Raw genomic sequence first — 14,074 nt, 5'->3', positions numbered from 1 at the left:
TATTGTTTTGAGAAAATTCAGCCTTTTGCTCCAAAAAATTTAGTTTTTGATAGAAGTAAATTTTCTTGTCTTGAGAAATTAAATATCTCGATAGAAGTAAACTTTCATTAATATTTTTGATTAACATGTCAAATGGAAAGATCAAATAATATTGAATCATTTTTTTTCATTCAATACATATAATTTACGCTGAAATAATATAAAATGGGTATCAAATATTCAAGAAAAAAATTTTCTCAAGGTGAGAAAATTTTTTCCTCAGCTGAAGTAGGTGACGCTGCCTCCCTAAAGTATCTGAAAATCTTGATCAAATATAAAAATTTATTGTATCAAGTATTTATGATAATTCGAATTAAGAGAAACTTACTTCACCAAGAAAAGAATTTCAAAAAAAATTTTTACTTCGGCCAACACAACTTCGGTCTTTCTTCAGCCACCCGATAATTTTCTTGAGCTAAGAATTTTGTTCTCCAGTCAAGAAATTTTTCTTTCTGTGTGTAAATACATCGTATTATCTCATGAATTAACACTAAAACTATATACGGTTAATTTAAGATTGATACACTAATAAAAAAATCAACTTTATTTAAGAGGAAAAAATTTTAAACCAAGAAAATCATTTTGAAGAACGACTTTGTCTTGACTCAAGCAGAAAAATCCTGAAACCGAAGAAAATATACTTAATCCAAAAAAAAACATCTTATTTCATGAAAAAGAAAGTATGCAAAATAGTTTTTTTTTCTTGAATCAAGTTAATTTTTGCATCAGTGTAGTCTATCAAGACGGCGGTAAATCGTTGATCTATCTCTTCTCTATAATTATAGTATAATTATAGAATATAAAGTCGAATTTGACTTCATATTCTATAAACTAGAGCTAAGATCTTGTAAATTTTTAAGCTTAATTAAATCTCCTAAAAGTTACATAAACCGTTGATCGAAAAATAGAATAATGGAATATTTGGTCAATGACCACTGCACTGACATTAAGTTTTCTGGAGACTCTCCATCAACTTTTCTATTTGGAATATAATATATCCAACATTTATAAAATATTGTGTGTATATAAACCAATCAATAATTTTCATTGTGTTATAATGAAATTTTTAGTTATAAATTTATATTCATAGTTATAATATTTAGTTTATAGAGCTGATAGGCGTTAAATCAATAAGTAAATAAATTTTAATGATGACAAAAACTTTGGAAAGTTCTGCGAAAACTAAGTATAAAGTAAGAATGGATAATAACTAGAACTTTGCCCTCTTTAATACTGATAAGAAATGACTATATAAGAATCCAAATGTATAACATTGCATCAGTCTTAATTCTTGAGAAATCCGTGAAGTGTTGTAATTAATTTTTCGACAGTAAAAATAAATAAAAAATAAAAATGAAGTCCATCTGTGGAATAATAATAGCAGCTTTAGTGACTAGTTCGTACAGCATGCCTGCTGGTGAGGTAGCAAATCAGCCTCCTCAATTATCTGATCTTATAACTCAAGCTCAAGCTAGTATCAATACTTTCGGCGAAGAGCTTCAAAAAAAACTTAATCTTCCGGATCAAGAGACTGTAGCCAAAACAATTCAATCTCAAACTACAAACTTTGTTAATAATGTTCAGGATTATGTTAAAAAAGTATCTGAAGATGTAAGTATTTCAATAATATAAAGATTAATTAAATAAATATGAAAATATTAATTTTTTAAATACTTTGATTTTTTTTTGGCAATACGAAAGATTAAAACCAAGAATCCTGAGCTAGAGAAAGTTTGGGATGATATCAAGGAAAAATTCAACAAAGTCACTGATGATATTAATGCACAAATTCCAAATGCTCAAGACCAAGCAAAGCAACTCCAGGAGAAATTAACTCAAGGGTTTAATACTCTCGTTGAGGAATCAAACAAAGCTTCGAAAGCGATTAGCAAAGATTCTGAAAAATCCAAGAAGATGTAGCAAAAATCACTAAGCAAGCCATCGAACTTGTTCTTGAAACAACTAAAAACTTTGAAACCAAGTTACGGGAATTGGCTGTAACTGAAGCTCCAAAATAAGAGTAACATCTATTAAAATTAATAAATATGCAAACATGATATATTAATGCCTGTAACTTTTATTTTTAATTTTATTTAAGTCAGAAACTTATTAAAATGTCGACTATTTAGTTAAAAAAAAAAAAAAAAAAAAAAATTGTAATATTTGGCTCTATATTTAATTTTTTTTTTTACATAATAAATACATTCCAGTCCAGTCTAATTAGGTCAATATAATTTTCAAAGCCTTATATGCCGTAATATTATTTATCAAGTTATCCATATAGATACCACAAGTGTGCAGAATCTCACGTGGACAGGTAAGGTTCTTATACAATAGGATGTGTCCGTTGTTTCCAAGAGCAGCATTCGCGATATGATATCCCAGTTTCACTGAAGTACCGACACAATTACCTAGACCGTAGTTTGAAAAGTTGACCCCCAGTAGGGCCTCAGCCCTCTAAAGTTAGGTTTCATGTCAGCTGGATTCTTTAACACTAGCAAAACTAGTATGACAAATAAAGCAGAATCGCTCTTATTTTTGCTAATAATTGATTTATTTTTCAAAGAGTTAAGTTTTATTTTTCGAGCCTAAATTACTACTAAATTGTTAGCCAAAAAATAAGCCAATCTTGCCATGCTGTAACTTTACAGATATGATTCGATTCTTTATATCATTTACAGACCACGAGATTCGATTGTACACTGAAAAAAAAATTAACTTAAATCAAGAGAAAAATTCTTGATCCAAGAAAATAACTTTTAAGAGTTTCATTGTCTTGAATTGAGATGGAAAATTCTTGAATTCAAAAATTTCTTAGTTTAATAATTTTTTTAATTAAATCAAGAAGATAAAATTCTTCAAAATTATTTACTTGATTCAAGTAAATTTTTTTTCTGTGTAGATGTCCCTTTTTCTCTGTTGAGGCATCTACACATCTCTTCTCTATTTTTAGGTCACTCCGATCCACCCTCAGGGGATACATCCGATCAGCTCTCAACTTTAGATTCCGCAATCGTTTATAGGAATAGGAAAAACTAGGAAATAATCAAATCTCATATTATTTTTCAGTTTTTGAATCTATTTATTGAGCATCGTTGAATAAAAATGTCTTCAACTTTTTTTTTATAGGATAGAATCTCGATTGTTTAAATTTAAACCGAATAATTAATAATAAAGTATAAATGTATTACTAAAAAAATTATACAATGAAATAATAATTAGAACAATAGTGTTGTTTCACAAAATACAATTGATAAATATTATTTTTTAGCAACCGTTCATCTTTCATAAATAATTTTCTACATTTTTTTAAAAGTTCTCATTTTTGAGATACTTATACGAGATTGCGTTAAAAAACTATCGAATAATTTAAACTAGAAAATCTCAAAACCATGAGTTTTAATAAGAATTTACATGATATTTCCATTTTGTTGTAACTAATGTCTCAATAATAAAAGTAAAAATAATGAAAGTTCAAAAAGAACTTAATCTTCTTGATAAAAAAATTATGTCTAACATAATTTAATATTAATATCCAGGATTATGTTATAAAAGTACCGTAAGATGTAAGTATTTAAATAAAATATGAACTGATTAAATAAATATCTAAAAAATTTTTATTACAATATTAATTTCTTAAATACTTTGTTTTTATTTAGCTAGAAGAAATTCGGGACAATATCAAGGGAAAAATTCACCAGTCGCTGATAACATTAATGCATAAATTTTAAATGCAAAATACCACGAAAATCAACTCAAGGAAAAGTTAACTCAATGTTTCCATATTCTCTTCGAGAGATTAGAGAAAGCTTTGGAAGCAGTTAGCAATCATTCTGCAAAAATTCAAGAAGATATGAAAAGAATCAGAAAAGAAGTCATGGAATTAGTTCTTGATACAACTAAAAATTTTGAAACCAAGTTAAGACGTAAATTGGCAGGAACTGAAGCCTCAAAATAAAGGTAACGTTTGTTTATAATTAATATTTTATATTAATTTATATTTTCTACAATATCATATGTTAATTTTTGTTATGTTGAATCATAACTGTTTTTTTTTGGACTCACGTTAACTTTTTGAAATTTTAATAATTTAGTTGTAGCAAGTTATGGATATGATTAATAATAAATAAAGAGAAAAGACAAGATTATTATCCACATAGAGTGATTCAAATAGAATCTTTATTTTAAAAAGGAATCGTATCGAGAGAAGTGTCGTTACTTGGCAGAGTTTAGTCGCAGACTAACTATAATGTTTAAAACTATTTTATTGTGAGGTCCAACCCTCTGTATTGTCCTTAGTAAAACACATATTTTTTTTCATAACTAAGACCGTAATATTTGGTGGTACTGTACAGTGTAAAATAGGGAGTCCTTTGTACAACTTAAGTATCTTAGGTCATAAAATCAAGCCTATACAGGCTTTCTTATTGTAGCTACACAAATGTGCTTTAAATGTGTTTTTCACATTTAAAAACTAATAAAAGAAAATACGTTATTTTTCTAAAATGAATATTTCTAAGAACAAAATATCTAAAATATAAAACTAAAAGTTTGTAACTGGGATTTATTTTTGCTCAGAAAATCCAGCATTAGTAATAGGAAAAAAATAAATTTGTAACATTCATTTCATATGTGAATTATTTTTTACAAAATAAATGCATTCCAACTCATTACAATGAGGTCAATGTAATTAAATTATTTAACCTTATTTTAAATGATCAAATCATTACATTTCAGTAAATTATCATGAGGTCAGTGTAATTCAAATCTTTTTGTTAATTCTTTCATTTTTTTGTCAGCATATTTTTAATTAAAATGTAAGACCAGCAGTTTATAGATTTATTTTATTGTCATTCTGTGAAAATATACTTAAAGCATTGAATGCTCTTGGGTGTTACAATTTTTACCCTGTAAAATAAAATAAATAAAAATAATTTTTCATTGAAAACGTACTAAGTTATTGTAATAATCATAATTTAGCATTTTTTAACTTATTTTATATTGTATATATATTGGATATAATCTTCATTTACATTTATAGAAATGAAAATTACTTCCTGGAAAACAAGCGTGATTCTGTCAGTAATGTTTATGGTAAGTTTTTTTTATAAACGGAAACTGATAATATTATTTATCTTACTGATTAAACTTTAAATTGTTATCTTTTTTCAACAAGTTTGTTTATTGTTTTTGTGAATGCATGAGTATTTGATTGTTTAAAATTCTTTTATTTAAGTTTGATTAATCACATTTAGATTTATCTGATTCCGATAAAACATATGCATAAAAAGATTTTCATGTTCTAATTATGTTTTTTTTTTTTTTTTTTTTTTTCAGATTTTAATCACTGCAACAGCGGAAAAATTTACTAAAGATCACAAACAAACTTTAGATAAAGTGGTTAAAATTTTATCTGCTCAACCACGTTTTCAAAATTACGAGACTTTCCAAGAAAGAACAGAAAGAATTAACAATGAATTGGATCAGGCAATGAATATTATTAATGTCGTTAAAGAGATTGATCGTTTTGTAACAAATAAGATTAAAATGATCGTAAAACAGCTCAATGCGGTCTATGACATTCATTATTCTGATCATTCACAACCATCTTACAATGTTTATGAGCAATGATCAATATTTGAGCAAGTGGCTGATTAAGCTATAAAAATATTTATTCTTAAATGAGTTTTAATTTATAAATTTGTTTACAAATTGAAAAAAAAAATTAATAATATTAATCACATGCTTCAAATATTTGTCATGATTTCAAAATATAAAATTATGCGTAATTAACTATGACACTGAAAATTGGCAGACATTAAAAATTATTTTAAAATTTTATAATAATGCAATTATTATAAAAAAAATTAAATAAAAAAATTCTACATGTGAAAATTAGTAAAAATTACAAGTGAAAATTTTTAGAAGCATTTTTTTATTTCAATTGATTTGTTGAAAAAAATTTTGTAAATTGACAACTGACTGCTAACTTCAGTATGATAATTAACTATTATTTTAAGTTGAATAAAAATAATTTATTTTATTAATATTAAATTAATTAATTTATATATTTTTTTTCAAGCCCGATTATTTTTTTTTATTTGACTCAAATAATAATAATAATAACAATAAAATAATAATTTTTAAATTATACATTATTTTACGCATGTGCAAAAGTGCTATTGAAAAGTAACTTGTCGAGATATGAATCAGCCGATATATGTTACCATTTGATAATATTATTATTATTATTATTTTATTATTTACTAATAATATTTAGGTTCAGAAATAATTTGAAATTATTCTTTTTATTTTTTTCGCGCCTATATTATTATATTTAGCGCTAAGGGGCCAGTTTTTCAAACTGTGTTTGTTGCTAAAACAGAATTTTTTCCTATATCAACATAAGAGAAACAAAAAAAAATAAATAAATATAGTTTTAATAAAAAAAATATCATTTGAAAAACAGGCTCTAAATATAAATCACAAAAATCTACTTAATATATAAGTAGTGCTGAATAAATAGGTATGAATAGAAAATTTTAAGATTACAGAGATTGTATAAATAGTATAAATAGTCTTCATGTTTAAGGCGATTTACATGAAAGAAAACTCGTTTGGTAAAGCCGATAATTTGTCAGAATAAATATTTTATGAGAAAATTCTATTCAACTAAAAACAGAACTTTGTTAATACAAAATATATTGATAATATAATTTGTATTGGAATTTATAATTAAATCATTCTTTTAAAAAGCGTTTTAATAAACAAATTATGATTTTAAATTTATTTGTAGATCGATCTACATCTAAAACATTTACTTGATCAAGTAAAATTCAAATAAAAGTTTAAATTTTATTATTTTTTCTTGTAATGATTGTTAAATTGTTACTTTATTAAAAATTCAACTTAAAAATTAAATATTTAAAGTTACAGTTAATAATTTTTTTACCTCAATAGGTTTCGACAACAAAAAGTTTTATGTTATAAACAATAAAATTTTTAAGATTATTTTGTTTTAAATCAAAAATACAAAACGATACATATGTGTAGCCTATTTTATATTTAAGGATTCACAAATTCGTATTTTTTTGATAAATTTTTACTACAAAAAAAAAAAAATAATAACAAATTTTGCAAATTTTTATAATTTGAATTTTGTTACGTGTTATATCAAGATATAAACAATGATTGCTTAAAATTGAGGCTCTGCCAATTTATTAAAAATCTAAAAATCAACATACTAAATTTTTTTTAAAAGCTTATAAAAAGTATAAGAAAAAAAAATTTAGGGAATTTCAATTATTTAATCTAAAAGATAAAAAAAATAGATTTTTTCTAAAAGAATTTTCTCTTTTTTCTAATCATTCTATTCATTAAAAATTAAAAGAAAACAAATTTTTTTAAATATATGTTTTTAAAAGCTAAAAAAATAACAAATATTTTGATACAGTATAAATAAATTTCAAGAGCAATTATAAATAAGAATGAAAAGACAGTAATAAAAAGAAACGAGCGATGCAAACATTTTTTAAGTCGACGCGGGATTGGTTACGCAGCAATAAAGAAAGTATCTGATTGGATAGTGAAAGCTCGCCTAAGAGTTTCACAGAGATCAAGACGAGATGACAATCTATCTATATATACTAAAGATTATTCTCTCGTTCACCACATGTTGATTAATAGTATAAAATTCGATAAGCGTGAGTGGAATCGGAAGTCGTGGGTGTTATCGCATGAATACGAAGACGCGTGGTTTACGCGATAAACAAACGTAAAAACGTGACTGTTCCCGTTCCTTTTAAAAAATAATCGCGACGATTCACGACAGCTAACAAGAACGAGGGGCAGAAGAGCGCTGAGTTACGTCACACACGACATAGAATTACAATTTTCGTGGTGGCCCAAGTTGGTCTTCTCTCTCTTCTATTGTCAGTAATCTTTGCCACGAGGTGTGGCTAGTGATTTATTTTATTTTCGTAAACAAAAATTTATCTCGTTATCCACGGTAATAAGTGTTTACTAGTACATACCTTGCCTCGAGTAATCTAGGCGCGTCATCAGTATAACCTCAAAATTCAATCGTTCATGTTACAAAATTATACAAACTCAATTGACCTTTGCCATTATTCATAAATCATTTCAGTTGGCATTTTCCCGTGAAAATTATTGAAACGAACAGTTCAAATTTTTGTTTAAATCTAAAAATTTATTTATTTTGTTAAATATTATACGGAAGTTTTTCAAAATTCCGGTCCACACTGAGAAACGAGAAAGCGCCCAGCTAACAGGCGACAAATATCTGCAATTCAGTAACTAGGATTTCTCTTTAATCAGTACCATGAATAACAAAAGAAAAAATCGTTCTAATCCAACTAGGTAATAGATATATATCATTTTAATTATTTTACTTTATTACTTTTGAGTTTATCAAAATGTCAGCTATTAAATTAACTGTGAATCACTTAATAGAATTTTTATTAATTTTTTTTTTTTTTTTTTTATTTATCTATCAATAATACTTTTATTTAGTCATGTTCTACTTTTATAAGCATATTTTATGTCTAAATAATAATTGAAGTAACAAATTATTTGTATTCATAGATCTCCTCGAGCTCGAGGTCCTCAAGAGAGAAGTGTTGTTGCCGAAGGGGTTTACAACAATGCTCATTTTATGCATGCGATAACAAGCCATGTTGGCAATATAGTTCAGGTAACAAATTAATTAATTAAATCCTTTTTATTAATTGATTTAAAATAATTTTATTTGTAGTTGTTATTTATTTATTCACTTATATATAAGTAAACATGTTTATATATACTTTTACTTTTTTTTACAGATCCAAACTCAAAATGGTTCATTATACGAAGGTATATTTAGAACTTTTTCTAGCCAATTTGAAGTAGTTCTAGAAATGGCTCATCGTGTAGAGAGCTCGGGTGAGATTTGCGTAGATACTGTGGTTGAAAAACTTATATTCAAACCACAAGATATTATTACAATGTCTGCAAAAGATGTAGACTTAGATTACGCAATAAGAAATACATTTCAAACTGACACATCAATTAGTAAGTTTAATGGTTTAGTAGGAGAAAAAGAACTTGAACCATGGGATGCACCAGCAACAATAAATGGCGACGATTATGAATTGGACGGAGCTTCTGTATGAATTTATTTATTAATATTACATAAAAAGTTTAAATGTCTGAAACTATTATTATTATTATTATTGTTTTTCTTTCATTTTTTTTTTCAGAATGGTTGGCCTGCTCATGAAATGTTCAGTAGAAATGAACAAATATATGGTGTACAGACGACGTTTGAACCGTCTTTGGTTGGTTATACTCTTCCATTACATCGTAAAGATACAAAGGAATTCAAAGATCAAGAGCAAAAAGCATCAGAGATAGCTAACGAAATAGAGGCTCAACCTAATCATAAAGCTCGATTAGATCTTGAAAATGGTGATGAAGAGGAACGTTTTGCTGCTGTGATTCGACCAAATAATGAACCTAAATATGTCCCTCCTGCAAAAAGAAATAGTGTTAATTCTGGTAAATTAACACGATCAACTCCACCACCACCGTCACCTAGTACAGCAAATAATAAAAATATGTTTAACCATCCACTTCCGGGATCAACAACGAATTCTTCTCAGCCAAGTAACATTCCACTGGGAGGTCCGTCAAATCATCCTCCAGTACAACATCCGATAATGGCCATGCCACCAAGTGGTGTTGTTGTTACTTACAACACACCGCCTCCGTTTGTTCAACCACCAACGACACAACCTCTGTCTGTGGCAGCAATGCCAGTTATACCTCAAATGCAAACTCAGCATCAACACGGATCAACTATGTCACAAGTTGCATTTGCTCCACAGCAGCCACCACCATCAAATAAATTAAATCTTGATAAACGAGAGCGCCCAGGAAGACAACAAGGTTATCAAATCGATAAAGCGCCTCCTGCACCGTTTCCACAGACTGCGACTTCTCATCAACAACAACAGCAGCAGCAGCAGCAGCAGCAGCAGCAACAACAACAGCAACCACAACAACAGCCTCAACAACAGCAACAGCAACCACCACCACAACAACAGCAGCAGCAGCAACCACCAACTCCACCACAGCAACAACAGCAACAACAGCCATCGCCTCATACTCCTCATAGTTCTATTCAGCAACAAAATTCTCTTGAAGGTCAGCGCAATGATCTTCTCACTAGTAAATCTGATCATAGAAAAATTTCAACTCCTAGACCAAGAGATGAACAACACGCTGAATTAAGACAATTTTCATCAGATTTCAAGTTAGCTGATCCACAAACGCAGGAAACTCCATCCATTCCACGCAAACAACAACAATCGCATCATCAAGATACACATACACAACAATCTATGCCGCCATCACATCATCCACCCGTTCATCAACATCAAAAGCCGTTACCACAGCCTCCACAACATCAAGGGTCTCACCAACAGCAACATCAAACGGTACAAGAAGAACCAATTATTGCTTCAAAACCACCTACAGGTTCAACATCTTTACGGCCTACAACACCACCTCAAGTACAGCAACAAACCACACCGCCGATGCAGCAAAGTCACGAGCCTGCTATTGATAAAATAACAACTTCGTTTAAAAAGTCAACATTAAATCCAAATGCGAAAGAATTCAATCCAAACGCAAAGCCATTTACACCGGTACGAAAATACATTAGTTAAACTGTTAATTCAAATAATGAAGACTGATAATATCTTTCAGCGATCGCCAAGTACACCAACTCCAAGCAGACCTCACACACCTCAAACACCACAATATTCTGGAGCTATGCCTACAACAGTAGTTATGACACCAGCCTATGTCATGACAAGTCAACCACCAACCGCCTTTTCTCAGCCTCAAGCCCAACCTGTAGCGAGGTTCAGGAAGGGTCAATATCTAGGTACTAACGCAAGCTCTTGATTATATTTATATTTTACAATCAACTATTATAAAAATCCCTGGTTATTGAATTATCTTTTAACTTTACTCTAGTACCAATGATGCAACATCGAGCACCAGATATTGCATCACAAATGCAAGTAGCAGCCGCAACAGGCCAACCATTGCTTGCTCCTGCCCCGTTGCATCCATCATTTCAGGTGCCTTATCCAGGACAACCAACTTATCAACAAATGGTTCGTATGGTGCAAGCGCCACCACCACCGCCACATATGGCTACGCCTTATCATCATCATCATGAGTCACCTGGGCCTCAAAATCCTGGTATTCAATATATGGGACATCATGGACATCCTCATCAACATCACGTAGGACAACAACCTCAGAGTCAAACACAATCACCGGCTAATCAAAATCCCCAGCATACGCCTGGTGCTTATAATCCATCGGGTACACCACAAGCGTCATATCCACAGCCACCACCTCAAGGTCACACACCAAATTACCCATTAATGTGCCCATTAATTCCACCACATTTATCAATTCCACCGCAACACATGCCGTATTTACCAGCTCAACCACCACCTGGTGCTCAACAAGCTATACCAGTTATTTTACCTCATAATCAATAGCTACGACGCCGGTTGAGAAGAGAGAAACGTTAGTATTTTTATTGAGGCGCAAAATAATTTATATTGAAGCATAAAAAAGGCTCTAAGTAAACATTCAATATTAATAAATAGATCTTGAATAATAAAAGTGAGTTTATTTGAGCTTTTTACATCTGTTGTTTTGAGTATTTACTGTCAGTTATTGCTGATAATAATTTGCATTGAAATTTTTTTATTACACTTCTACATAATGCTCAAGTTCGTACCTTATTATTTATTTTTTATTGGTAACTGAGATGTATGATGAATGAATAACTTCTTTTTCATAAGAGCAGTGTTTCAATGCAATACTAAATGACACTGTTATGTTAATCAGCTCAAATAATTAAAAAAATAAATAAATAATTAAAAAAAAATATTGCGTCTCAATTTATATTTAATTATTACTCGCTATAACTATTCTCTCAACTCAGGAATACATTTCCGTCTGTCGGTTTGATTCTCATTACATCTGAAATCATACAAACGACTATAAGATCGTAAAATAAAAAATGTAACCTACGTGACACTTCGGGGTTTTTGCGTAAATTTTATTTAAATTTGCGTCCCCGATTCATTCATTATAAATCAATTCAACTAAATTATAGTTTAGTCAAACGATTGTTGTTGAAATAAACAAATTATTTGACTTAATCTTTAATTTTTTTTTTTTTTTTTTTTTTTTTTAATCTTGCTTTGCTGATTAGGTATCAAATTTAATTATTTTTCATCCTTGACAATTTAGCTAAAAAAAAATTAAACTAAACAAAGGCAAAGAAAAACTTTAAGTGCTGGATCACAAATAAAACTTTTCTAGATGAAGTAGCTCCTCGGATAGATATGCGCCCACTAATTTAGTTATGAAATTAATGAAAAACTATGCGCTCGTAAAATTAAAATTGAAATTTTATTATGTTCATATGTAGTTCGGTTCTCATTGCATTATAAAAATCAAATAAAAAGATATAGAAAAACAAAATTACTCGTCTTGAAAAATATTTTATGGGTATAAATACTCGCGTAGTTATATAAAAATAAGAATATCATTCCTAAACTTCATAAGAATACTACCATTATAGTTGTCGATTGCAAGTACAATAGTTGAATAAAAATAAATAAATTAATTATACTCGAAAATTGATTAAACAATTGTTAGACTAAATACGGAATATGTAGCTTCGTTCTTATGTTATATTTGTAATTAGCATGAGAATATGACAAAAAAATAGGTCATATTTTAAATTCAACAAGCGTATTAATAATTTATTAATGTTATATTACGGAGAGTAATTTATTATCATCATCATCATCATCATTATTTGATTAATTTTTATAATAAAGTGCTTTTTGGGAGCATAAACAAATTGTGGGTAATTGAGAAAAATATACGTAAGAAATTTTCTCAATTTCATCAACATACGTGAAATGAAAGAGAAAAGTTATAATTCAATCGTGAGAAGAAAATGAATTAACTCGTATACAAATGTTGAATATTTTATTTAATAATTAAATATCAACAATATTAATATTTTAAACTACAGTTTTTTTATGATTACTGTATTTAAAATAAACAGCTAAACTTATAAATTAAAATTTATATAATTACCATATTTATAATATATTAATAAAATTTCTATAAAACGCTTGTAAACGAGTTAAATATGTAAATGTATAAATAGAACCTAACATCGGAAAAGCCTAAAATTAATATGATGCGATATAAATAAATAATGTTATTAAATTAATTAAGAATTACAAATCAATTAAAAAATTAATAATAATTCGAAAGTTAAAAAAAAATTAATGGTGTAAACATATTTTGAATCAACAAAATTATAAAAAAATGAACGAGACTAATACATAATAACGACGATATTAAAAATAATAATATGAATGTGTGGAAAATGAATTTTCCTCTTGACGAAATAAGCTTGCTACGTGGCATCGTTAGACACAAATTTTATATCAAAGAGATTTAAGAAAAAAAAACATCAAAATAAAATGAATAATTAAAAACATATACAGATATTAATATTTATAATCATCTTTTTTGACTTTCCAATCCTTATCAAATGAATTGATATTCAATATTTTAGTCAATTTTTCCGAATAAAAACTTTTAATGATATTTTTTTAATTTAATGAAAATCCAGTTTTTAATTAAATGATAAGCTATACGTTAAACTTCAAGTCAATTTCTTCAAGATTCTCAGTACATTAAACTTGTTTGATACAGTACCGATTTCATTTACCCCTCCTGAAGAAGACAAACTACATGATCTTTGAAAAAATTATATCGCAGTTAAAAAATAACTTAAGGTATCTATTTAATTTATTACTATAATTTTTATTTTATTCAACTTGTATACTTCAATTAAATTTTCGTGTACTTATAGGACATCAGCATAACAAGGATCACATAAATAAGAAAGTGAAGG

General features: G+C 28.2%; 3 protein-coding genes across 5 annotated transcripts; all 3 read left to right on the top strand.

Annotated features, from left to right (window-relative positions):
- Nucleotides 1-1,347: 1,347 nt before the first annotated feature.
- A4 (apolipophorin-III-like protein) lies at nucleotides 1,348-2,104 on the top strand. The gene is given in 3 exon segments (XM_074254139.1): nucleotides 1,348-1,650; nucleotides 1,741-1,939; nucleotides 1,942-2,104. Coding segments are annotated over 3 exon segments (573 nt in total). The 5' UTR covers nucleotides 1,348-1,392; the 3' UTR covers nucleotides 2,058-2,104.
- Nucleotides 2,105-2,252: 148 nt separating this feature from the next.
- LOC141534657 (uncharacterized) lies at nucleotides 2,253-6,963 on the top strand. Of its 3 annotated transcripts, none has more exons than XM_074254142.1 (3): nucleotides 2,253-3,999; nucleotides 5,081-5,133; nucleotides 5,377-6,963. In XM_074254142.1, exons 2-3 carry the CDS (start codon nucleotides 5,083-5,085, stop codon nucleotides 5,668-5,670), a joined length of 345 nt encoding a protein of 114 aa, XP_074110243.1. In that variant the 5' UTR covers nucleotides 2,253-3,999; nucleotides 5,081-5,082; the 3' UTR covers nucleotides 5,671-6,963. The 3 variants fall into 3 exon arrangements, with proteins under 3 accessions (XP_074110243.1, XP_074110242.1, XP_074110241.1); XM_074254141.1 differs by having other exon boundaries at nucleotides 2,253-5,001; XM_074254140.1 differs by having other exon boundaries at nucleotides 2,253-5,133; nucleotides 5,377-6,961.
- A 675-nt stretch (nucleotides 6,964-7,638) lies between these two features.
- LOC141534520 (uncharacterized) lies at nucleotides 7,639-13,656 on the top strand. Its single transcript, XM_074253911.1, has 6 exons — nucleotides 7,639-8,418; nucleotides 8,644-8,752; nucleotides 8,880-9,203; nucleotides 9,297-10,745; nucleotides 10,807-10,987; nucleotides 11,080-13,656. Exons 1-6 carry the CDS (start codon nucleotides 8,381-8,383, stop codon nucleotides 11,616-11,618), a joined length of 2,640 nt encoding a protein of 879 aa, XP_074110012.1. The 5' UTR covers nucleotides 7,639-8,380; the 3' UTR covers nucleotides 11,619-13,656.
- The last annotated feature ends 418 nt before the right edge of the window (nucleotides 13,657-14,074 follow it).

The sequence above is a fragment of the Cotesia typhae genome, unplaced genomic scaffold, assembly GCF_013202065.1.
Source record: "Cotesia typhae breed Kobodo isofemale line unplaced genomic scaffold, CoteBio_Ctyphae scaffold_13, whole genome shotgun sequence".
Taxonomy (NCBI): Eukaryota; Metazoa; Arthropoda; class Insecta; order Hymenoptera; family Braconidae; genus Cotesia; species Cotesia typhae.
Note: the sequence above shows the minus strand (reverse complement) of the source record. Positions and strands in the feature narration are given on the sequence as shown.

Bases quoted from the DNA above. Each gene is read 5' to 3' on its own strand.
- LOC141534657 (XM_074254142.1), top strand. From the start codon at position 5,083: ATGAAAATTACTTCCTGGAAAACAAGCGTGATTCTGTCAGTAATGTTT. The intron at 5,134-5,376 runs GTAAGTTTTTTT...TTTTTTTTTCAG, and splicing joins TTCTGTCAGTAATGTTTATG to ATTTTAATCACTGCAACAGC.
- LOC141534520 (XM_074253911.1), top strand. From the start codon at position 8,381: ATGAATAACAAAAGAAAAAATCGTTCTAATCCAACTAG. The intron at 8,419-8,643 runs GTAATAGATATA...TTGTATTCATAG, and splicing joins AATCGTTCTAATCCAACTAG to ATCTCCTCGAGCTCGAGGTC. The intron at 9,204-9,296 runs GTATGAATTTAT...TTTTTTTTTCAG, and splicing joins ATGAATTGGACGGAGCTTCT to AATGGTTGGCCTGCTCATGA.